Genomic DNA, 24,792 nt, shown 5'->3' with positions numbered 1-24,792 from the left:
GATTTGTTATGAGGTTAGCTTTATTAACAGTCAATTCAAGATGGAGCACTCAGCCTGCTGCAGACGATCAATACGCTCATGGAGCCTGAAAGAAAGTTTGTTCCAGACAGACGGAAGATGGAATTCCAGTTTTCTTCTCTGATGAAATACTAACGAGCTCGACGTAAAGTAGTTGACCGTAGGAAGGAATGGACCGAAGAAAAACACCGGTGCGTGCAGTATTCATAGCCCGACGTTGGTGTTAATGTATTTCCAAATGCATGGGAGGGGCATGGCTGTGAAGCTCAGAGCCAGCAAGTCCGTCGAAAGTATGAGATGAAATCATCGGTAAGAAAAGGCAGTATAAATCTGACAAACTGAATTCCTCAGCTGCAATGTAAAAGGTATCAGTTATCGGGACAAGAGGTAGCCTTCCTTGCCCGTCGCAGCTTGTATCTTCCTTGGCGGCAGTGGCTCTGTCTCTTAGTAGTCAACTCTCTCAAGAAGATTGAAGACTTGGATGTCGGTTCGCACACTTCACTTTGTCAATAACCGCGCACTTTTGAGCGTCCGACTATCACTTGTGTTTCGAGGTTGGTTGCGAGGTCTCTGAACAGCCAGGGGTGCCGTTCGAAGCGACAATGGTATCATATCACTGCACACAGTTTCTTGCAAGCACGGAACGAGTAACACTTGAGAGCGGTCACAGAAACTGCGCCACCCGAATGAACCGTAGTCACTGTCCCCTTTGTCTGCGTGGAAGTGCTGTTAGCCTGCGCAGGGGGGCAATTTTCTGAGCTTATATGGATGAAGTGCAGGCGTATGGATATGACCGTCGTCGACCGTCCGAGGAAGTCCAGGGACAGGAGAAGGAGTGTCATTGACAACATTGTTACTTTGTGTGGTCGTTGGTCGCGGAGGTAGGCTTGAATTCTCCTTCTGGTTTGCCTCCGGCATCCATCTACGGTCAAAGCCGCTGGAACGGGACGGGACGGTGGCTGTAGCGAGGTACTCTCGAGACAAGAGGTAGCTCCAACTACAAAATATCAAGAGCATATGGCGACTAGAAAAGACTGTGGCCACCTTAGCTCTGGGACAGAAGTGATGGTTGTTGACCAGTTTGCTGGTTTCCAGCTTTCATCGTGTCGAGTGTGCCCCCTCGTTTGACTTCGAGGGTAGCAAAGGGCGGCAATGCGTGCTGCGCCAATTTATCAATGAATTTGCCTAGGAGCAAAGTGAACCTGTATCTCTGAGGAAATCTCGTTTGGAGCGGTTAGGAGACAATAACTCCCTCGTCAGAAGCGTCAGGCATATTAGTTAGATACTGTGTCCTCCATTAGATGTGTGTGCTCGGATCTCCCTCCCACCATGATCGAAAGAGGCCGATGCCAATGTCCTAGAGGTCAAAGATACACTCGGTGAGCACGGAGTGCAGGAAAGGGCATGGTCAAGCGCCATGGCAGATTGAACTACGTGAAAGATAAGCACGAAAATTCCCTACCGCTCTCACGTCTCCGTTCGGCGGTATTGTAAGGACAAGGGAAGATCAGTCCGCAGGCCCGGGTTGCCATAGTCTCGGCGTGCTGATATCAAAGTCCCCTGAAACGCATTCGTGACCAAAGAATCCGACCACCCAGAAAAACGACACAGTTGGGGCGATCTGACCCGAGCTTCGCAAAACGCCATCCTCTTTGTGAGCGGGATATGCTTTGAGATGGGTGGATGCCTCAACTTGACCACGAAGCGCCTCCCGGCAGACGGTTTCTCACCTGCGAGACGTAGAAATGCGGTGTACCAAGTATCGCGCAAACTGTATCTTCTCGCCGTCACTACGCGCATGGCCGGGCTCTTCATTCCATGTCCATTTGTGACGGTTGTTATCCTCCTTGCCGAACTCGGCTACGTTAGTGATGTGCTGGAACATCGTGTTTCAACTTCCCGCAGACAAGGAGACGTGCTGTAAGACCAAGGGCTGACGATCACAGCTGTTATGATCAGTTTGAAGGTGAAGATCGGATTTCCTCGTGCTCGAACGACTGGTGTTTTTGCACCGTCTTGCTTGATGAATCGGTCGAGATGCATGGCTCCTCATTTGACACACACGGGATGGTGCAACCAGGGACATCCACCACCAGAGCAACAGTGTGGGTAGAGCCAACGGAGCTCAGTTCGTAATAGGGAGAAAGAGAAAGAATGGGAACATTGCTCGGCAGTCAACAAGCTAGACACAGCGCGCATAACCGTGTCTCCACGCGTCCTCGACAAGGAACTTGGAGCCGGGAGAAGCTGTAGGTGCGGTCCGGGAATTCGCGATGGGCGCGTGTAGCGACAGCCAATAAAGGAGCCGTCGACATACCCCCATCATCTGTCCCCTTCCTCACTGAATGCGGAGGCGGCTACTCCCTTCCCAAGCATACCACCCGGCGACATAGCGGCTTGAGGAAATGGAGTTGAGTTTTGCCGGGTGTAGTTAGGCAAGGTAGACCGAGGAATGAAGGCAACCATCGGAAAGACACGTCGCGGTGGTCTCAGAGACTCAAGCACGTTGGATAGGAACTGGCTCGACCCGGTCCCTGTTTGGCGAGTGCAAAAATTCACATGTCATGTTGGTATTTCATGTGGCTAGCTGTTGCACAGCGCGTCAGGAATGGATTTTGAATTGGACGGTGTGGGAAACGAGCACATGTCTGCTGGAAGAAGAACGGAAAAGAACTGTGCATCGCGAGCATCGGTGAGATGGTCACAATGGACATGATGTTCGAGATGGAGCCTCTGGCCAGCGCATGCAGAGGAATGGAGGTTGTCCCGCTGGACTGGGCTTTGGGATCCGAAGCTCAAGCGGTGAGACATATGAGAAGGCCCGTGTGGGAAAAGGTTGATGACAGGAGACGGCAACGGAAAAGGTGCAGATGGAGCTGCAGCAGTCAGAATCCAAGTGGAAAGCTTCCTGGCGAGCCTGCTCTTTGCTGGAGGCACCACAGGAGGAAGTCGTGCTATAGTCATCCTTGCTTTGAAATCGTGCCCGGCCTGGACCTAGGCTTGAAGCTGTGTGGTGGAGGTGGAGGGAAAGGTGGAGGGCTCACTTTCTGGATGAACGGAATGGATGGAAGGCACTCGATCCACCTAGACGAGGAAGAACGAGACGTAAGCGTGCAGACATCTGAGATACGATTAGGCAGGCTGGCAGAGAAAAGGGCCTCTGTGCAGATCTTTGTTGTTGGTGTTTGTTGGTTATGACTGATGATGGAGGAGGGCGCAGGGAATTGGGGAGTGAGGAACAATTGGGTAGAGGAAGAAGCGTTGAGACTTCGGTGCTTGATTTGATTTGAGTGTTATTGTTGTTATTACTCGATAGAATGGAAACAATTTCTCGATTCCGCGCTCATGTGGCATCTTCTGTACCTTGTCGTAGCGTACCTAGTCGCTGCTGATGAGGGAGAGCGGGGAGCCGCGAGCGCGAGAACGGAGAGCTCGAACGGAAACCAAAAAAGTTAATGGAAAGGGAAACGAGGGGCACGCAATGGCGAATGGCACCGAATGGCACCCATGAAATTAGTATTATTATTACCTGCAGGAACCGCCTAAGCAGCCGATGGGCTGGCTGCTGCATGGCAAGTAACGAGTGTAAGGGTGCTAGGGTGCTGGGGGCTAGGGGCTTTGGGAGCCTAGCACTCGTGCCTCGGTGGGTGAGAAGGGCCAGCGGGGAGGGGCCTTGGAAGACGGGCATCCCAGTTAAGTGCCTACTATCTCGTACCAACTAACTTAGCTTGCCCGCATGCTGCATGCTTGATGCTTGATGCTTGCTGCAGCCTGCAAACACATTCGGCACCCTTGCACCATCTTGCTACAACCACCACCCGCACCCTCGCACTCCTCAGGACAAACTGAACTGAATGGAGAATTTATTCGCCATCCACGAACGCTCCCATCAGACCATCCTCTTACCACCGCTTCACTGATTCCTTTACTTCCTCCTGCTATTATTTATTATCTACCCGGTACCGTCAAGTCCTCACCTGCCACCCACATCACCTCGACCTCCCTTCAATCACCCTTGTCCGTCTCCGTCTCCGTCTCCGCCTTCGTCATCGTGAAGAGGTGGTTGCTGAGTAGGACCGAGTAGTAAGTGGTGGCTCCCGGGAACGGGATTGCAGAGATTCACACAAATCGGGACTGGAGGAAAAAGAAATTCTCTCATACAAAAATCATTCCGCACACAAGAGACGAATTTCCCCTCGGGCCTCTCTTCCACCGCTGCCCTACCAAAACTACCGAACTACGCCTACCAAGTACGTCCTGACCCTCAGAAGTCCCGAGATCACCATCCATTGTCAGCCAGGCACCTACTGGACCGTTCGTCCTGTCACTACCGCTTTCGATTTCCCACCTGCTCCCGAGGCCTGGCGCAACACCATCCCGGGCCTTGAACTTGCATCTGCACGCACGGTCCTGCATTGGTCATCAGCTCCTAAGCAGGCCAATCCGCTGCGTTGCCCGCACGCTTTCCCCCTGGTCTGCAGGCCTCACCATCACAGCCACCTTGCACCACCCACCTGAACAGTTGGCTCCGTCTTGCCGGTGAGCACTGACCAGCATCGCACAACTGGGCAAAAGTTTGGCTCCTTGAGAAGACAAGGGCCCAGGACCAAGGTCCTCCAAGGTTCGAGGTCCTGATTTCAAGTTGCTTGACAGATCGTGAATGAAGTCTACCTGTCTGCGCCCGCACACGATCAGCCCCCAAAAATCCTCATCATCACTTAAGGCCTCAACAAGCCATCGACTCGCCTTCGTTGCTCTCAACTGCTGCGCAATTTCTAGCCCCTCCTCGGCTTCTTTTTTTTCACGTTGGCAGCAACACGCACTTATTCCGTCCTCGCCACCACCCATATTTATCATTATCACCAAATCCAACCTCGTCCGCGAAACATAGCACAAGAGTAAAGAAACATCGTCTTGCGAAATCGACCCTGGCCAGAATTATCCTTGTCAGTTTTATAACCAGATTGTCGTTACACGACCTACAAGTCGCCTACAGGATACCTTATCTACCGCCACTAAACGTCGAGAGATAGGGCGTCCTGCCCTAAACAACCCTCTCCCCGGCCCCTCTCGTGCGCCATTCCTTGCATACGCCATTCACATGAATCAGACATCATCGCCAGTGCAATTCGCTCCGCAACAGTCCCCTACGCTCGTTCATTCTCCTGTGTCACAGGATGATGTGTCGACACATTCGATAGCACGGCCGACGGAGGACACGGCACACCTCCAGATTCCAACAGCCAACGGCGGTGCCGCGCCCACCACTAGCCTCTCGAGTCTGTCCCCCACGACGTCAAATTCGGGCGCAGCTGCGCCTAAGGAGTCCGCGAAGAAGGGCAAAATGACGCACCGTCTGACTCGAATGTTTTCTCGGTCCGACCCCAAAGACGTCGAGGCCGCCAAAGCTGCGGCTGAAATAAAAGAGACCTCTCTTGACGCTCGTCTGGAAAACGGCCACCCTCCCAACGGCCGACCTCCCTCTGGTAGACAAGGTTCGAACGACGAAAAGAACGCCCGGAAGATGACTATCCTCGGTACCACAAAGGAGAAGAGCAAAGGGGAATCCCTATCCGATCCCGCACATGCTGTCCACAAACGGTTCGAGGTACGCGACGATGGCACTCATGCACATTACCTCAAGTCGGCGAAACGGCAGGAGAAGTTGTCCGATATGCTCCGAGACATGCTCGGTGGCGGCAAGAAGAAGGACCAGGACGGTGCTGGTGATCAACAGTTGACTCTGATGTCGTCATGGGTTGACCAACTCAGATCGGAGAAGGACAACCTCGCCTCTGACAAGAAGGGAGGACCAAACGCCACGGCCAACTTGGTCGAGAAATACGGCAAATGCCAGGAAATTGTCGGCCGCGGCGCCTTCGGCATCGTGAGAATATCTCACAAACCAGACCCTAACAGTGTTGGAGGAGAATTACTCTACGCCGTGAAGGAGTTCCGCCGCCGTCCTCAAGAGACGGCCAAGAAATATCAGAAACGCTTGACTAGCGAGTTCTGCATCTCGTCGTCACTCCGCCATCCCAACATCATCCACACCCTTGATCTTCTACAAGATGCTAAAGGGGACTATTGCGAAGTCATGGAATACTGTGCCGGTGGAGATCTCTATACACTGATTCTCGCGGCCGGCACTCTCCACGTCCCCGAGGCAGACTGCTTCTTTAAGCAGCTGATGCGTGGTGTCGAATACATGCATGAAATGGGCGTGGCTCACCGCGATCTCAAGCCCGAAAATCTTCTCTTGACAACCCACGGCGCTCTCAAAATCACCGACTTTGGGAATGGCGAGTGTTTCCGCATGGCTTGGGAGAAGGAAGCCCACATGACAGCCGGACTCTGCGGGAGTGCCCCGTACATTGCCCCTGAAGAATATAGCGGTGGCGAATTTGATCCTCGCGCCGTGGATGTTTGGGCCTGTGGTGTCATCTACATGGCGATGCGAACTGGTCGGCATCTGTGGCGAGTCGCCCGCAAAGAAGAAGATGAGTTCTACCAGAGATATCTCGAAGGGCGGAAAGATGAAGAGGGATATGCTCCGATCGAGACTTTGCACAGGGTAGGCACTTTCCAGGCACTCACTGCTGGTCCTCGACTGACTTTTCATTACCAGGCTCGTTGCAGAAACGTCATCTATTCGATCCTCGACCCAAATCCTGGCCGCCGAATCACCGCATCGCAAGTGCTTAAATCCGAATGGGGCAGAGAGATCAAAGTGTGCAAGGCAGGCGAGGAAGGCTTCTAAAGACCGCCTTTTCCCCGTTCTCTGGCATGATGATGCTCCGGCGAGGCGCTCTTGCGTCCGGCGTGCGTCGACATGATTAATTCCACTACTCGTGATTCAGGCACGAGCATGACCCTGACGAAGTTATGATTGAAGCATTATTCACAGTGAGAGCAAAAAGACCAGCGTCTTTATCGGTTACTTTTGGGACCTTTTTCCAGCTTCCAGATTCCGGCAATATTCAGAAGAAAGATTTGGGAGGAATGCGATCGTTCAACCATTGGACTTTGTTTTTTGGATAGCAAAGAAGGGCAAAAAAAGGCTTTTTCATTGTTCGCTCCAGCGTTCATTGCGGATGTTTCTCTCGACTGCCCGCCTGTTCTGGTCGCTGAGCCCAAGGACTCCCAGAAAGCGAGCCGACTCCTGTAACAACAACCAGCGGTGGTCTACCTAGCATTACAATTCTGTTTGCCAGCGCGAGGCCAAGCACGGTCACTCACCCTTTGCCGACCTTGGATCTATATATACTCATGCTTCAAGGCCCGGGCAACTCCGACCGATACACTGTACCACAACCTAGGGGATGCTGTTTTGATACAATCCGGTTATTTTTTTTTTTTTTTGTTTGGTATCCGACAACTGAAGGAAAAACTATTATCTTTTTGGAGCGAATGAAATGAAACAAGATCTCAATTTCAGGGCTTGGTTTTGCGTCTCTGGCGTGCAATGAAGGACCCAGCCGCCCCATCCTATGAGCAGCCCAATCGACTTTGCGAAACCCGCGTGAGCTTCTGGGGGCATTTCCAGCATCGGGGTATCAATATGCCACCAGGGGGACCTGAGTGCTGGACCGTTGCGTCCGCTCAGCAAAATCGCAATAAAGGCTCTGACACTGTCGTTTCTCTCTCAGCCCAGCGCCGAGCATGGAATGAATCCATTGATCCTGGTCTCCCCCTGTCTACGTAGTTCCTGCATAACCAGCATTCCGCCGCCGCCCAGGATTAACTCAGATTGCATACTCGGTTGTAAGAGTACGGCGGTATCGTGGTTACTAAGTCTGCCTCACCAGAATTCCTGTTTTTGGGAAGGCGGGGTTTGACCGTTTGATCCGGTTTGTCCATTGAACCATCCATCTATCCAGTCTGGACAGAGCAACACCCGGTGGAAATACTCACCCAAGCACCCTGTGAGCCCTCCCCTCGGCGCCCCTCCCCCTCACCTTCCCCTCTCAACCAAGTCTGACAAGGGGAAAAGCCTTTCAGACGTCACTGTGCTTTGACGCCGCCTGTTGGGAACAAGATGGATTTACAGATCAGCGACATGCATGATGTGAGTCGTGTGTGTGTGTGTGTGACACACCTATATGTAAGTTCTCGTGAGTGGGTTACTAAATGACCACGCGACCGACCTACTACACATGTACCAGTCTGTACAAGTGGGTCCTTAACGTAACAAAAGATCCTGGTCCCGTCCCATATCATAACCATGTGTGCTGCTACTGAGGATCCATGTCGTTCATGATCATATGTTAGGTATATACTCGGTCCTGCAAGCCATGTGCATAGGTCCCAAACTTGGAGAGTTGCTTGATGCGGAACCTTCCCCTACCCCAGGACTTCCTCACTTGCTAGGTACTTACTCAATTCCTACTTACCTGTCTAGCTCATATTCTTCCCCCCGTCTCGAGTCTTACATTCTACCCGACCGCTCGGTTGCGCCGCGCTGGCGAAAAGTCTCGGTCCGGATATCTTTTCATGAGGTCTGTAATCGAGGTATTAAGAACGCATGTCTATAAGCTTTTCCTCCCACTCTTTTTCTTTCTTTTTGTAGTTCTTAGAGTTTGCCTAGCGTTTCAGCTATCAAGGTAATGGATGGAATGTAGGGTAATATATTATAATAGAATGTAACGCCGCAGGAGATGACATGACATAAGGTGCATCGACAAGAAGTGAGGCGAGAGAGGCGAGATGAGGCGAGACAAGCGTGGGAAGGGAAGGGAACGGTAAGGCTTGCCGGGACAAGTTAAGCACAGCAAAGTGAAGCAAGAGAAGGTACGAGATGGGATGGGATAGGATCGAGTAAGTCAGTGAGGCATTTCCGTGGGGGGGAGGAATATAGATACAAGGGAAGAGAGGCAGTCAAGAACGTGACCCCCAGAGACTTGAAAGACTCCGAGCATTGACTACTCACTCGGTACATAGGGCGCTACGTACCGTGCCTAGTAGGACCTAGCGGCCAGACCTGAAGGAATGCCAGTTGGCTTGACTGGGAAGCAAGGAAACTACTCTTGGCGGCTTGAATCTGGCGGGGAAGAACGTTTAGGAGATTGGCGATGGTCGGGGAGATCGAGAGGAGTGGCTGTAGGTGGGGAGGGAGTAGCACCGGGAGTGGGAGAGGACAGGTAAAAGGCGAGAAACAAAGCACCACGGCGCTCAACACCGCATATCTACAGTCCATGGTGGACGCCAGATGAGCGCCAAGGGAGTTGGGGGAAGTATGAACTCCATATAGAGTAGCTGGCTACATGGTGGGAGTTGGTTGCGTAGCCGATATTGCTTACTCTGCCTCGTTCTTTGGCACAGACTCTTGCACTTGCTCTGGTTAGGGATCGAATATGTTCCCGCTACCCCTGAGGGACCGAGGATTTTGCATGCCTGCCTGCCTGTCTGCATACTGGGCAAGTCAGGGGCTTAGTGAAGGGGAGGAAGGACAAGGCTGTCGAGGGGAAGAGTAGGCACAGGCGCGGGGACAAGAATAAGGCCGCAAAGCAGACGCGGACATCAAGACAGTGTCAAGAGTCAAGAGTTATAATGGAATACAACAAGTAACCATGACCACGAGTATGATTGCAAGTCAGCCGTCCAGCAATCCAGGTATACGGCTATAGAAACATGCCACCACAGCCAACTCCTCCACTAGCAGACTGACCATTATCATCATATCGGAAACTCCGTTTCGCGTTTCTTTTTCTCTTTCCCAGTTCAGACAACAAACAAACACCTCCAATCACTTCACCCGTACCTGCTTGATGCTCGTTCATGCACACCTGGACAACGAGATCAAAAGTCCGATCATCAGGCACGCCAGAAAAGGTTGACACTCCAGTGGAATCGTCAGGCTTCTTTGTCAATCCTTCATTCTTGCCGTCCCCGTCTCCCAGAAGAGGACTCGGTCACACCATCCTAGTTCTCTCTCCCCGCTTGAGAGGATCGCCCAACTAGTTTGCGTGTGAAATGCGCTTTGGGTCGCTTCCTCGACCCATGACGCGAATGGTGATGGACGTGTCGTCCCAAAGTAGATCTTTGTTTTGGTGGTGTCATCGTCGGGTTCCATTGTTTTAAGTACAAGCCTTCCGGGACGCCTTTCAAGAGAGCAAATAGCCAAACTTTCACTCGCTGTCACTCTCCTCCTTCTTCACCCCGCTCGCTCTTTTCTTCTCCTTCTTCTCTTTCTTTTCCTTTTTCCTCCGTTTCCGCTCAGCTCTCTCTTCAGGCGTCTCGCCCTCATGTTTAGTCTTGCGCTTCTTCTCCTTATCTTCTGTCTTGGTTTTCAGCGGCGACTCGCCATTTGTCGTCGGGGGCTCTGCCGCCGCTTCTCCTGCGGGAGGGACCGCCACAGTCTCGTCGAGATCCATTTTTCCGGCGGTCTCACCACTGGGAGCAACGGGTAGTGCGGAAAGGACATCCGATTTGGAGGTTGTCTCTCTCACGGGGACGGATTTGGTGCCTTCTGCCGTGGCGGAAGCGCCGTAGTCGGTATACTCAGCGTTCCATTTCGCCGGAGTATTTTCGTTTGGTCGGCCGTATTTCTACATTGGGAGGTTAGAATCAAGAAGAGCGCAAAGGGGGAGGCGAAGGTCATACATCAAGCTTTCCGTCGGATTTCATCTTCTTTTTCTCCAGCGCCACAGGCCCCATGCCCCATCGTCGCGGGTACAGGTCTCTCTCCATGATACATCTCTTGACCTTGGCAACGACACCATGATCACAGGTAGATAGCTCCACTGTTGACATCAGCGCAATACCAAGAGCGATCGCCTCGCCTTTTGTGGTCATTAGAACGACCTCTTCGTGCACTTCGATACCGGCCTCGAACCGCAGTAGACCGGGGATCATCAGTTTGGCGCCGTAGCAGACAGCATTGACCGCACTGTCCTTGACGACAATTCTCTTGTACGTGGTCAGGAGACTCTCGAGCGGGGAAATCACTTTCCGCAGATAAGACTCGTCCCGGTTGTTGTCCATCATCCATTGTGCATCGAGGACATCGTGCAGTGTGACCATACCGTCGCTCTCGGCCATCGCCCCACTCCTGACCCTTCGCAATTCCTGCATGTGCGCACCAACGCCTAGCAGCAATCCCAGATGTACGCACAGAGTCCTGATGTAGGTCCCAGCTTCGCAGCTGACCCAGAAAACGCCGAGATGGCGGTCATTGTCGAATTCGTACAATTTGCTCTCGTGGATGGTTCGGATACGGAGCTGTCGCTTGACGGCGGAGATGAGAGGAGGTCGTTGGAACAGGGCGCCCGTCAGCGTTTCCAGTGCTCGAGCAAATTGCGCTTCTCCTCCAGGCAGTTTGTCATGTAATCGTATGACGCAGACGTATTCTTTTCCGGCACCTTGTTGTGATTTCACCAATCTTGTGGCTCGGTCGATGCAAACAATCAAGCATCCTGTAACTTTGGGGTCAAGTGTGCCGCTGTGGCCGGTTTTTTCTACCCGCAATATTCGCTTGACCCAGGCGACGACTTCGTGGCTGGAAGGATTCGAAGGTTTGTCGAGATTGATGACACCAGAAGAGATGTAGGATTTGAGATCGCGCTTCAATGGTGTACAGCCCACGGGGATGGGCGTGAAGTGGCCGGTTCGAACCAGCACTAGAATCGAGTTAATTGGAGCTTGGGAGGCCATGACCGTGGAGTCTTACGTTTGTCATAATTCTTCAGCAGAAGCGGCCATTCAGATGTAGGAATCTGGGGTGTGATATTTTCTGGTTTAATGCTGAAATCAGCCTCCGCGACCTTCGCCATGTTGGCGGAATTGCGTTGGCCCAAACTGAGTGCTTGCTACGCGCAGACAACTGTGCACGGAGCTAGCTGGGCGCTGGAAAGATCCTGGATAAGTCAAAGGGAAAAGGGATCCTCAGACAAGATACTCTTTTGAATGCCGCAAATACTGATGTGGGAATATGTAGGGCAATACGAAAAAATTAATCTCTGTTCGTTGCGACCGCAAAGCGAAATAAATGGAGTCGAGCAAAATCTTGAACTCGGCGTGTCGGTGCGGAGAGCCAACTAGGCCTCATACAGACTAGTGCGTTCTAGAGTCTTGGCATTATCAAGGCCCGAAATATTTTCAGGCAACGTTCAGACAACGGCATTCAAGACACTGTGTCCAATCCTTGTCATAATATAATCACTCTCTTTCCTCCCATGCTTCGCGAAATTTCTTCATCTCCTCCGTCGCGTCCAATCCGAGACTTCCAATGAGCGGCGGCGTTGATATCATGGACAGATTCTGGAGCACGCCTCCGGTTACTCGGTCGGTGAATCCCCTACGTCTCCCGCCCTTAGGTCTTGCACGGCTAACAATTCAAAGGACTATTGTAGCGGCGATGTTTGTAGAATCTGCACTGGTCCATTCGGGTCTGGTATCTTTCAGGTGGATCTTGTATTACACACCGTGGATATTCAAGTTCCCCCCTGAGATTTGGCGGCTACTTTCCTGCTTCCTTCTGACCGGTGGTGGCTTTTCCTTTGTCTTCGACCTCTATTTCAGTAAGTCACTGTTATCACCTACCCGGATGTGTCTAATTTGATCAGTGTACACATATGGCTCCGGCCTAGAACTGAATTCTCCTCGATTCACGCAACCGGGGGACTTCTTCACCTATGTCTTTTTTGTGGCGACTGCCATCTTGGTGAGTCCTCCATCTCTTTCTTTCCCAAAACTAGTCTTTCCTGTCTTCAAAGTCGACACCTCGCATATCTGCCCGCCCAGTCTTTTCTAGCTGAAGCGGTTCCTGGAAACGAGGGAGATTACCCCTGTGGCACATAAAGCTCCCTTCATTCGCAAATCTGTCAAATGGGACTTTATGCGGTACAGGCCTGGTGGTGGCTCCATTGAGAAAGCTGTTCGTGAAGAATCAATCTGCGTATGGCGGTTTAGGCTTCCTACATCTCATCACATTACCAACTTTCTGGTTTGCCCATAGCCGAGTAATGGCGGTCTGCTGACTTTGGACCAGGCGTCTGGAGGCCTCGTTCTAGGTGGCCGTGTTCTTACGCAAGCCTTACTCCTTGCCTTCATTTACACTTTCGCCCAAGACAACCGGGGCAAGAAAGCACATTTCGTCATTCTCCAAATCCCTGTCGAGCTGCTTCCATGGGCCATGCTCACGCTGACCCTAATAATGGGTGGTCCGCAAGCAGCTCTAGAACAGGCCACTGGTGTCTTTGCCGCCCACCTCTACGACTTTCTGACAAGACTGTATCCGACTTTCCAGGGTGGGAGAAATTACATACAAACTCCAGCAGCAGTCAGGAGATATTTCGGCGCAGATAGAAGCTCATTCACTCACAAAGCTTATGGAACGAGCTTCAGACCTGGCCAAAATATCCCCCAACAGCAGAGTCGCGGTTGGACTAGTGGCTTTTCAAACTCGTGGAGTGGTAGGGGCGCGGGCCGGCGATTGGGAGGCAACTGAAGGACCTCTGATCGGCCATATACTTGAGAAACAACCTGTACAACAACATTGACGAGCCATGAGATACCCGACCAATCAGACATATTCGATTATCCAGCATGATTCCAGTGTCTCCAGTATCATCCTCCAGCATGGATTCCTCTGCCAAGACCAATGCGTGCACCTGAAACGTGCTGGACCTCAGGGGCCGATCCACATGGCATCCACAGCCTTGTCTTCTCCACCGGTTTCATACGCTTTTCGTCTCACGGCTCCTGTGTTTCCGGTCAATCTTCTGCCATATTCTCGACGTGCCCATTGTGACTCGCGACGGCCAAGATGGACCTGCCACGTCACATGCTCCAAAAGCCTGCTTGCCGAGGCCAAGATGCGTCTCGAAGCATTGAGGAAACACTGTCCACGCAATGCTTGAGCCAGACCTCTCGCTTGCACTGGACGCAACTTAACGCGCATGCATATTCGTCGGGAGACTTTTCCGCATCAACAAAAATCATGGATTTTGAGGCTGTGCGTCCAGTGATCATCATTGACGCCCGCTATGATGGCCATGTTCCCTGCCACCAGCCCACAGGCTCGTTGCTCTGAATGCAAGAGAATTGTGGTTCTCGAGTATCACATTTGGATTCACATATCAGAGACTGCTCATGAACGTTTGAAAACTAAGGCGCGGAAAATTTTCCAAGACTCCTCAACCTATATGAATGAAAAGTTCTCCCGCTTTTGACCCTCCTTGGCTGTCTAGACATCCCGTGCCCTTTCCTCTCTTTTCGCACTGATAGTACAGCAGGCAGGCCCTGCTGCCACTTGCCTTCATTTCACTCTCACAGGCTTTCCTTCATTTTGTTTTGACCATATCTCACGCCACCACAGACAACAGGTTGTCCTTTCATTTCTACCGACACAATGGGCCGGTTCCTCATCTTTTCTTCTTTCAGTCTCTCTCTTTTGCTCTTGCCAGGCGTCCTCGCTGGCTTTGAACCAAGCCACAATCTTCCATCATTGGCATTCGCCGCAGCTCTTTGCGTCCCGGGCCTTTTCGTCCCTGGCGTCTCAGGCTATGTGCTGCCAGTGACGCCTTCCCGTGAGGAGATGGCATGGAGACGTGACTCTCTCCTCCCACGAGCGCACAAGCATTCCAACAAGAACAAAGACAATGGTGCTGCTGCTGCCGCTTCAAGCAATCAAACTGTAGTCGACGCCGCCGCTGCTTGTATGGTTGCGGCGATGGAAGCTGCTGTCAACCAGACCGGCGTAGCCAACGTCACCGAGGCCGTGGCCGTGAGCAACACCACCATGGCCGACATCGTCAGTGCGTGTGCCGGAAACTCTACGGACTTGGTCCAGGCTGTGGCTGTGGCCATGAACGAGACGGCAGCCTCAGCCAACGTCACCAGCGACACAGCCGCAAGCAATGTTACAGCTGACGCAACTTCAACCAATTCCACTTCCTCGTCGACCGACACCGATACTGGGAATGGAAACAATGGCAATGGCGACAGCGACAGCAACGGCACCGGCGGGGGTCGAGACAAAAACAACAACAACAACGACAACAATAACGCCATTAACGTGGTCATCGACGACGCATTGCAAGTCATCAACAATGTTATAGGCAAGCGGGGCCTCTCTGACGAGCTCGTCAAGAAAACGAAGCGTGAAAACACGAAATATCGGGATAGCGTGGTGCGCAAGAAGTGGGTCGCCGGGCTGGATGAACGGGCATTCTGAGTATCATCCCCAACATCATACAATCGGTGTATAGGTGTATAGATAGATCTTCTTGGGCGGATTGACTCATGGTGCGGATTTCCAATGAGGAAGGACGGAGCCGCCACGCCAGCGAAGGACGTGGGCGACATTAGCAAAATGGAGAGCGATATTGAATCCAGAGCCAAGAGGGCAAATGGGTCCACATTATCAGAAGCATGTCTGGAAACTTTTTCTGGGGGGAAAGTTTGGGACAAGAAACCAAAAAAGAGTGTGTACCAAATACAATGCAGTGCAATAAAATGAAACGAAAATAGGGGAAAGGGAAAAAAGGATAGATTCCAGTTTGGAAGGGCCAGGATCAGCCCGAAGCCATACGTAGAGCAAGCTGGAAAAGGAAGTTCTTCATGAACCAGGCGGATCATCTGAATCAATCTCCTATTCTATGAGATCCACGCAAAAAGCCTCCCTCCTCTCGATTCCACTCGTGAGGCTAGCTTCATACAAGCGTGCCATGTAGCAGAAGCCCGATGACTCCAATGCTATGCTCTGGTGTAACTGGATGGCGTATCCCGAATAGCTCCTGCTTTTCCTTTCCATTTTGCGTCCGTCGTCACCAGGCGTATTGGATGCCATGGAAATGTTAGAAGTAGTTGAATCGGTGGTCGAATAAATGTCTACGACCCTCAGGCTGTGCAAATCGTGATTTCTTGGTTGTCTTCTCGTGTCGCTAGTGAAACAGGAAGAGTATGGAATCAGCATTCGCATCCCCAGTTGCCACTCTCTGCTTGCGTCCATATCATCCAACCTCCCAGTTCACATTTTGACTCGTAGAAGGTATCGTAGTCTGATCTGAGCTACGTCGTAAACGATGTATTCGTTGTACAGAAGGTATGCATTGGGCTCATTAGTCGGACCTGGCGGATGATTGACCACATCAGGCATTTTAATACCTATCAGGCTTGGGTGAATGCAGCTAGCATCTTTCCAGACTGAAGGACCGGTTTGACCCACGCCCCAGGTGGAAATGCAGCTGTTCTCCTTGACGCGGTCCCCGGCGTGGGAATCAGCATGTGTGAGTTTCAGAGGCGGGGTGCCCAGTTCAGCCTCGCAAAGAAGGAGCAAACCGTTCCCGCCACTATTGTACGATGCACAGTAGCCAGCACTTTTTGAGCTCATATCCGCAAGGTAGACCCCTTTTCCAAACATGTAGCCTGATACCGGGGCTTCTGGTGGTGCAATCCGCAAACCTTGGCTGAGGATACCACCAAAGTTGGTGACGCGTGATCCGTGCCAAAGTAAACGACGATCACTCTTTGATCCGAGATTTGCGTACGGTGACTGGCCGAGTCGGTCAGATTCACCATTGCGCTCGATGCGGAAGATATCCTGGACCGCGTACTTGACGCCATGGGTGGTACCAGTTGACTTATTCAGGTAGTGGAAAATCTCGGCGAATTCTTGACTGTCTTGATCCAAAGGAACCATCTCTTTCATGCCGAGTCCTTGGTATTGTCTGTCCAACATGTGAAGAGACTTGTGTTCCGCAACCGCAGCGGATTTCATGATCTCATTGGCCAATTGCATATCTGTCAACGTCTCTAGGAGTTGAATTTCTTTCTGCAACACAATTAGCGAGGAGGCTTGACAGCGACGACAGTTATGCGCACGTACCTTAATGGAATCCATATCCTTGAGGATGGGTAGAGATCGGCGACCAACAACATGTGGCACCAGTGAGAAGTACTGATTACTTCTGTCCATGACGGCTTGTCCTTGTGACTCTCCCATGACTGTGGCCGCAGAAGGGTCGGCAATGAGCAAGGCCAGCTCTTTGAGAACTTCATAACCCTTGAGGAGAGTCTTCTTGCTAAGCTTCCCAAGCGGCATTTTGTTTGCGTCGTAGTTAAGGTCAGCCATGGTGTTATTGAAGAATTGCAGGTTAAAGATGAGTTCCATCAGACGCTGGACCGGCGGCACAAGTTTGCTCTCGGCAAAGGCCTTTTCTTTCCTAGGAGAGTCATCTTTTGGCCTCACTTGCACGGCGCCCTTCTCAGCCTCGTCCTCCGACTCTGCGTAGTTGATTTCGAGATAGGCGTACTTGCCCTTCTTGGACGGTGCATCCCTATTTTCCCAAGTGAGACCAGACTTCTCTTTGAATTTCATCTCGAACAACCGAAGTGCATCGTCAAGCGAGCTGTCACCGAGCAACTTGCTCTGACCATTCTCACCCACACGACCCCAGCGTGTCCCTATGCTATCGTTAGGGTCAAAGATCTGTCTCGCCGACACAGAACTTTGGGGAACCACAGAAAACACTGGTACGAATGTCAAGGGAAACTTACAAGTGTAGAATTCCTTTCTCCTTCTCAAGAGCTGTAATCTGTAGAATTTGTTGTTGTTTACTTTTGCATCAGACTTGTTCAACGTAGCGTCGTAAATCGTGCCGCTGTCGTCCACGTGAACGGCGTAGTATGGAGCGCAGATGACAAACTGATCTACTGGAACTTGGACCGTTTTGATAGCTGAGACAGCGGTAGGCAGATCGGGTGGTTTAGATGCTTTGGTTTTCTTGGTCGGTTTGAGATCATCCTCATTGTCGTCATCTTTCCTAGAGCGCTTTAGCGACCTGGCCGCCGCGGTTTGAGGAGGTTTGGGCTCGTTATCGTTCGCTACGTCGTCGTCATTCGTTGGTGAATCCTTGAGAAGATATTGCTCAATGTCAACCGGTGCACTCGAGGCCAGAGACGCAGCAAGCCATTCGTAAATGACAATTATCGTATTAGGGTTCTTTTGGGCTTGAGTAATACGACCGAGTTTCTTGTCAAACTGAGCGCGAGTGGCGATGAGGTGTGTACATTGGCTCGGCGACGTCGTGTAAGAACCGCCACAGTCGAAAATGTCAGTCTTCAGTTCCGCAACACTTTTGCGTGAGAGTTCAGGATGCGCGCTGGGGTTATACGCAGCGAAGCTGATAGTAACGCCGTCCAGCGCTGGGACAGCAGGTTGGGAAGGCTGCTTGATTCGAACCATTTTCCTGGGAGCTTGGCCTAGAGGGGGTGCGAGAGGGCGAGAGATGCATGGGTCAAAAGAGTGAGAGCGACAGACCTTCGTTATTTATGGCATGGGCATTTCGAAGAAGCATTGGAGGGTAAAGGCAACAGCTCCTCGTTCTCAGGCAGTTACCTGGTAGTGGAGCTGATATTTGGGTGAGAAACAGGAGAAACAGGAGAAACAGGCAAAGCTTCAGGCGACAATTCACCAAACGCGCCGAGGGGAAAAGTTAGCCGACGCGAACTCACGTGACATGCGCGACGCCGCCGGTGACGTAGTTGGAAACTCTGTCGACTGGCGCATCCTGCGCATCTAAAGAGAACAATATAACAGACGAACGGCCTGAGCGGCATTGCAGCACCGGTCCCAGAGAGCAAAAGAATGGCCGACAAGGCTCGCACTGACACAAACCCTTTCTTGCGCTGGCCACTTTACGTCTACGATCTGCCGCCGGAACTGCTATTCACCTTCACGCTTGCTGGAGGGGAACAGCCGCAGGCGCAGGCGCAAGAGTCACAGTCCGAAGCGAGACCTCCAAGTCGACAGAACAGTCTCGGCGAAGATGGTATTGCAACTTCAACGTCATGCGCGCTGTGCAAAGTCGCCTTCGACAATGTCCAAGACCAGCGACTGCATGTCAAGTCGGATTTCCACCGATACAACCTCAAACTAAGCATAAAGGGAATCTCTCCAATTGATGAATCTACTTTTACGAGGATGATTGGTGATTTGGACGAGTCGCTCTCCGGATCAGACTCCGAAGAGTCAGATGAGGACGATGTAGAGGACACAAAAGGCGGAGACAACACCTTAACTGCTCTACTCAGGCGGCAGGCCAGGATATCGCATCCACAACCGACCGGTGACACAGAAGGCTCCAAAAAGCGGGGGTTTGGCAATGCCCCGTTGTTATGGTTGTCAAGTCCTAGGATTGGAAACGATGTTGGCTTGGGCATCTACCGGGCTATATTATCAAACGAGGAGCAAGAACAAGCATCCACTTCCCTTGTAGAGATCCTTAAGACGAAGCAGCTTAAACCGACAATGCCAAAACAGGGTGGGAGGTCTCACGGAGGCCCAACACACGCTGGCGCAAATGATCCTCACTTCTTCCTCTGCATGATCGGGGGCGGTCATTTTGCCGCCATGGTCGTCTCTTTGGTACCGGAATTAAGGAAAGGACCAGGTGGCATTGAGGAGCGCCACGCAGTTGTCAGAGCCCACAAGACCTTCCACCGATATACTACGAGACGGAAACAAGGTGGCTCTCAGACCGCAAATGACAACGCAAAGGGAAACGCCCATTCAGCGGGTTCATCCATTCGGAGGTACAACGAGATGGCTCTAGAGGCAGACGTGAGAGCTGTATTATCGGAGTGGAAAGAGATGATTGACTCCGCTGAATTGCTCTTCATTCGAGCGACCGGAAGCACCAACAGAAGAACCTTGTTCGGACCCTACGACGGTCAGGTCTTGAGGAGCAATGACAAGAGGATACGTGGGTTTCCTTTCAATACTCGTCGGGCGACTCAAGCAGAGCTTCTGCGTTCATTTCATGAGCTTACGAGGTTGAAAGTGGGGAAATTTGTTGAGCCGGCTGCTGAGAAGCGTTCACTCGAGAAACCTGCTACGAAACCGAAACCGAAACCGCAAGCATCAAAGCTTAGTGAGGAAGAGGAGACCGCTCGGTTTCACACTTCTCAATTACAAGGCCTTATTCGCCGTTCAAAGGCGCCAGGGGTCTTACTTTATTTAACCAAGAACGAACTGTCGCCAGATTTCACCTTCTTTCCCCCTTCTGACCACCATCACGCCCCGACTCCGCTCCACTTCTCTGCGTCGACCAATTCGCCGGCATTGGTATTAGCCCTCCTCACCAAAGCAAAGGCCGACCCGACCATAAGGAACGGCGACGGCAGAACGGCGTACGATATTGCCGGTGACCCCAAAACTAGAGACGCCTTCCGCATCGCTCGACACCAACTCGGCGACAGTGCCTTCGACTGGTCCGCAGCGCACGTCCCCTCACCGCTCTCGCAAGAAGAAGCGGACGCAAAAGCGGTACAGGAGAAAGCGGCCTCTAACGCGGCCGAGGCACAGCGTAGAAAAGCCGGCCTAGAACACCTCCGGCTGGAAGAGGAAAAACGCAATTTGAGCAGGATGGAAAAGAAGGCAGGGGCGGGGAAGACGCTCGCAGTAGCTGCAGCGGAGAAAACCGGCGCAGAGAAGCGAGAGGAAGAGGTCAGAGGATTGACTCCCGAAATGCGCATGAGGCTGGAGAGGGAAAGGAGGGCAAGGGCGGCTGAGGAAAGAATCCGGCGCATGCAGGGGGCGGGTTGAGTTAGCTTTCAAAGAGACGTGGGAGGAAAATTCCGAGGAGCGAAACTGGCAGCTTTTTCTGGTAGAGGAATCTATCGGAAAATCCACAAGGTCAAGCCGCTCAATTCAGCATCCATGTTTCCCGGCATGCGACTTCACTCTTCTTAGGCACAAACACCTGTCCCACCTGACTGCCTGCTGGCGTCCATGCGCAAAGCATCTACGCGAAGCTTCTTCAGAACCACACTCTCGATCCCCTACGCAGCACCCATCCGTCTCTTCGGCGATCAACTCATCACCAAAGAATCTCACGATTCCCGGCCTCACACCACGATCTCATGCTCCTTGAACAAGGGGAAATTCCTCACGAGGTGATCCCTCGCGGCTTGATAGTCATTTTCCAGCACTTGCCTATGACGTTCGCTCCGGATGGTGATGTCGCATTTATACCCGTTGGGGCGGATGTTGAATCCGTCCGAGTAGTCGTACGTGTCGTAGACGTAGCCCTTGGTCGGGCGGATGTCGAAGCACCACAGCACCCGTGCCAGGGCGATGTACAGATTGTTCGACGCGAGGTCCGCCCCGGGGCAGATGCGGCGGCCCCAGCCGAACGAGGAGTGGCCCAGTTTTGAAGGATGCGAGATGCCGCGCTCCACGGGTGTGGACGCGAGGTAGTCCTTGGGCAGGTAGCCCAGCGACGCGGGGTCGTCGACGTCCAGGAAGCGCAGTGGGTTGAAGTGGTCCGGGTTCGGGTAGTATTGCTCGTTGAGGTTGATGGCCCAGCTGTTCCCGAGGATGTTCGTGCCCTTGGGGATGTAGTAGCCCTGGTATGTGTCTGCTTCGGTGCTGGCATGCGGAGTCCCCCCCAGCACAGCGACGGGGCGCCAGCGAAGGGCTTCCTTGCAAATGGCCTTGATGTATGGGAGCGAGGGTTCATCCATGTAGCCCGGGAGGCGATCTGAGCCGATCACGGCGTCGAGCTCGGCGTGTGCGGCCGTGAGGACTTCTTGGTTCGTTATGATCGCTAGGATCGCGGAGGAAAGAGTCGACGCTGTGGTGTCTGCTCCCGCGCCGAATACTGACGCGGGTAAACTCGCAAAGTCCCTCTCACGCAGCAGAGCGAATGCAGAGGGGTCCGCAGCGCGATTCTCCAGAAGCTGCTTTGCCAGACTGTTGGGAAGGGGTGGGGCGCCTGGTTTCTTCGCATTTTCAATGTCCTCGCGAACGTAATTGAGCAGTTGCGCATTAGCTTGCTCCTCCTCCTTGCCCCAGGATTTGATCTCTCGCTTCCAAGGTGCCAATGCGTCAGGAACATATTTTAGGATAGGGAATGATTCGACAAGATATCGACCGGGGACGTTGAGAGCAGCATTCCAGTGCATGATCTTCATGCGTTGGCGTATGATCGGCGATTGCATACTGTCGATACGGTGTCCGTAGGCGATTGTAAACACGATTGAGGCTGTGAAGCGATTCAGGAGGTTGTCCAAGTCTTCTGGATGCTCGAGAAGTTGATGACAGAGACGTGCGGCTTCAGCTTCCTGGACAGGTTTGTAGTGTTGAAGCGCCCTCTGGGTGAGCACACTGTGGAGGGCCTTCCGACGGACGGACCAGTCCTTGCCGTATGGTTGCACGAGGATGCTGCTCATGTCCCAGAAGATTTCTCCCATGGCAACGAAACGAGGGCGCGAACTGTACTTGTGAGAACGCTTCTCGAGCAAATCGACGGCCACATTAGGATCAGAAATGATCACCGTCGGTCGACGACCGAACCACAAGGTGTAAATCGGCCCATACTTTCTCGACCATTCTTGGAACTGAATCCATGGGTATTTTGCCGGAACGTCCAATTTGTTACCAATGAAGGGCAGCGGCTGAGGGCCTGGAGGCATTCGTTTCCACAGGATCACGTCGTGAATCACAACACCAAGCACTCCCAGCAACAACAGACCTGTGACACCGGACCAGACATAGAAGATGGTAGACCAACTCATCCTTGATGAGGTGCACCAACAGAGTCGCAGTATCTCACTCTGAATCGTGTCAGAAATGGTCACTCAGCTTATTGGGATCAATGAGAGGCAACAACAGCGTAGAAGGACGAAGACATACAGCTGCGAAAGAGTCCTGCGCGAGTATTCTGGCAGAGGTACATAGAGAGAGAGAATCTAGGAAAATTGGGGAGACAACGGAGCATTGCCGTTGACTCCCCTGCACCGGTTCTGGAAAGCTGGGAGCCCTGAACCTAATATCTCTTCTTCCGGTCAATAACGCATCCATCATTGGTGGACAAAACGCCTGCCACATCGGCTGAGGTACCTTTCATGGAGAGAAGATCCGCTCTTCGTGGGGCGGCAATGCATGTGCGGAGAAGGCCCATCGCACGTCAAAGCCCGACAGCGTCGAGATCTTCGGCAGTTGTAAGTGTTGACGAGGTGCCGGAAAACCCCCATTTCGACAATTGCCTCTCCATACCGTCCATCGACTCTCGATTTGGATAGTGGATTGCGCCAGTGGCAATCCACTCGTGGAAAATGAATGGGAACCGAAGATGGTGCCTGGGGCCGAGAGAGTCGAGGCGACCTGGACCTGCAACCGCCTCCTTTCAAGCGACCCGGAAGGTTTATGTAGACCGTCAGGATTGACTCGGATGAAAAATGCCCTCAGACCTGTCTCAGCATTTGATTTTGGGACAAGCATTCAGACGAAAGCGACCCATACAAGATGTCCAGCTTCGCAAGGCTACCTCCGTCCGGCATCAGGGTGATTATTGTCGGTGCTGGATTTGCTGGACTGTGTGCCGCAATAGAATGTGATCGGAAGGGACATTCTGTGATATTACTGGAGAGAGTTCCGGAACTGAAGCCCCTGGGAGATATCATTAGTTTTTCGTCAAATTCGGGTCATATCTTCGAACGATGGGAAGGCGTTGTTGAGGAGCTTGAACCAATCAGCCATCACAGTGAAGGCCTTGATTTTTATGATTGGAAAGGAAACTTCGCTACAAGGCAAGTATGGGATGTCGAGAAGCAATGGGGCAGACGGATCAACGGCCACCGGGGAGAGATCCACCACGTTGTCTTCCAGCACGCCAAAGCCAGGGGAATTGATATCCGGCTCGGTCAACAAGTGGCGGATTATTTCGAGACGGACACAGAAGCGGGCGTGGTCGTGAACGGCGAGAGGCTAGTGGCCGACTGTGTGTTTGCCGCCGAAGGCGTCAAGTCAGCGGGAAGGAAGATTGTGCTGGGTTTTGAAGACCGACCCAAAGCCTCGGGATATGCCGTGTATCGATCATGGTTTCCCTCCGACGATCTAGCTAAGAACGAAAGGACGAAGCATTTGGTGCTGAATGGCGACTCTCATTCCGGATGGGTAAGCCCGTTCCTCTCATGCTCGACGTTTCAGTCCCTGACCTCTGCTGCAGATCGGCGAAGACAAGCATTTCCTGGCCGCATCAATAAAGAACGGCACAGAATTCAGCTGGGTTCTGACGCACAAAGATGATGCGGACATTGATGAGGACTGGCAATTCCCAGGCGACAAGGAAGAGGTCAAGAGGAATTTGCAAGGCTGGGCTCCAATAGTTCACGACATTGTTGATGCCACACCTCCAGACCGACTCGTCGATTACAAGCTCGTCTTTCGGGATCCATTGCCAACCTTCATCTCGCCCAAGGCTCGGATTGCATTGATCGGTGATGCTGCACACCCCTTCTTACCAACATCAATCCAAGGAGCAAGTCAATCGATGGAAGACGGGGTGACACTTGCGGTCACGCTCGAGAAAAGCGGCAAGGACCACGTTCCCCGAGCCATTCGGGCATATGAAGCCATCCGGTATGAGCGCGTCCACAGGGCGCAGAAGACTGGCGTCACCACGCGCGAACAATGGCACAAGGCCGATTGGGACAAGATATGGAAGGATGTCAAGTCTTTGCACCTGAAGCGGGAGGCCTGGCTTCTGGACTTTGACGCGGAAAAACACGCGTACGAGGTTGTCGACGATGTGCTGAAGAAGCTCGATCGGGGCGTGTCGACGAGGACTGACGGCGTAACAGAGCCAGTTCCCAATGGAGTGCAGACGAGACTAGCTCAAGAGATTGACCAGCTCGCATAGCCTATAGTAGACGTACCGTAGCAGCAGCAAAGTCGTGAAAGAAATGTTATTGAGTGACTGAGTAAGAGGGATGATTAAGTCAATGGATGTCAACAGTTGTCGGCCACTTCCCGCAGCTTGCGCAGGT

At 52.4% G+C, this 24,792-nt stretch overlaps 7 protein-coding genes across 7 annotated transcripts; 4 read left to right on the top strand and 3 right to left on the bottom strand.

Annotated features, from left to right (window-relative positions):
- Nucleotides 1–5,119: 5,119 nt before the first annotated feature.
- On the top strand, nt 5,120–6,778 carry Z519_02751 (uncharacterized protein; the record flags this gene model as incomplete). Its single annotated transcript, XM_016760507.1, has 2 exons — nt 5,120–6,592; nt 6,647–6,778. 2 exons carry the CDS (start codon nt 5,120–5,122, stop codon nt 6,776–6,778), a joined length of 1,605 nt encoding a protein of 534 aa, XP_016624028.1.
- A 3,367-nt stretch (nt 6,779–10,145) lies between these two features.
- Z519_02750 (centromere/microtubule-binding protein cbf5) lies at nt 10,146–11,789 on the bottom strand (the record flags this gene model as incomplete). The annotated part of the gene is made up of 3 exons (XM_016760506.1): nt 10,146–10,565; nt 10,621–11,636; nt 11,687–11,789. The coding sequence occupies 3 exons, from the start codon at nt 11,787–11,789 to the stop codon at nt 10,146–10,148; spliced, it is 1,539 nt and encodes a 512-aa protein (XP_016624027.1).
- A 455-nt stretch (nt 11,790–12,244) lies between these two features.
- Nucleotides 12,245–15,193, top strand: Z519_02749 (uncharacterized protein; the record flags this gene model as incomplete). The annotated part of the gene is made up of 5 exons (XM_016760505.1): nt 12,245–12,300; nt 12,358–12,536; nt 12,582–12,679; nt 13,007–13,430; nt 14,343–15,193. 5 exons carry the CDS (start codon nt 12,245–12,247, stop codon nt 15,191–15,193), a joined length of 1,608 nt encoding a protein of 535 aa, XP_016624026.1.
- A 795-nt stretch (nt 15,194–15,988) lies between these two features.
- Z519_02748 (uncharacterized protein) lies at nt 15,989–18,205 on the bottom strand (the record flags this gene model as incomplete). The annotated part of the gene is made up of 3 exons (XM_016760504.1): nt 15,989–16,792; nt 16,847–17,424; nt 17,518–18,205. 3 exons carry the CDS (start codon nt 18,203–18,205, stop codon nt 15,989–15,991), a joined length of 2,070 nt encoding a protein of 689 aa, XP_016624025.1.
- A 402-nt stretch (nt 18,206–18,607) lies between these two features.
- Nucleotides 18,608–20,566, top strand: Z519_02747 (uncharacterized protein; the record flags this gene model as incomplete). Its single annotated transcript, XM_016760503.1, has 1 exon — nt 18,608–20,566. One exon carries the CDS (start codon nt 18,608–18,610, stop codon nt 20,564–20,566), a length of 1,959 nt encoding a protein of 652 aa, XP_016624024.1.
- A 302-nt stretch (nt 20,567–20,868) lies between these two features.
- On the bottom strand, nt 20,869–22,539 carry Z519_02746 (uncharacterized protein; the record flags this gene model as incomplete). Its single annotated transcript, XM_016760502.1, has 1 exon — nt 20,869–22,539. One exon carries the CDS (start codon nt 22,537–22,539, stop codon nt 20,869–20,871), a length of 1,671 nt encoding a protein of 556 aa, XP_016624023.1.
- A 730-nt stretch (nt 22,540–23,269) lies between these two features.
- Z519_02745 (uncharacterized protein) lies at nt 23,270–24,665 on the top strand (the record flags this gene model as incomplete). The annotated part of the gene is made up of 2 exons (XM_016760501.1): nt 23,270–23,920; nt 23,973–24,665. The coding sequence occupies 2 exons, from the start codon at nt 23,270–23,272 to the stop codon at nt 24,663–24,665; spliced, it is 1,344 nt and encodes a 447-aa protein (XP_016624022.1).
- Between the last annotated feature and the right edge of the window lie 127 nt (nt 24,666–24,792).

The sequence above is a fragment of the Cladophialophora bantiana genome, assembly GCF_000835475.1.
Source record: "Cladophialophora bantiana CBS 173.52 unplaced genomic scaffold supercont1.3, whole genome shotgun sequence".
Taxonomy (NCBI): domain Eukaryota; kingdom Fungi; phylum Ascomycota; class Eurotiomycetes; order Chaetothyriales; family Herpotrichiellaceae; genus Cladophialophora; species Cladophialophora bantiana.
This window is presented reverse-complemented; position numbering and strand designations above follow the sequence as displayed.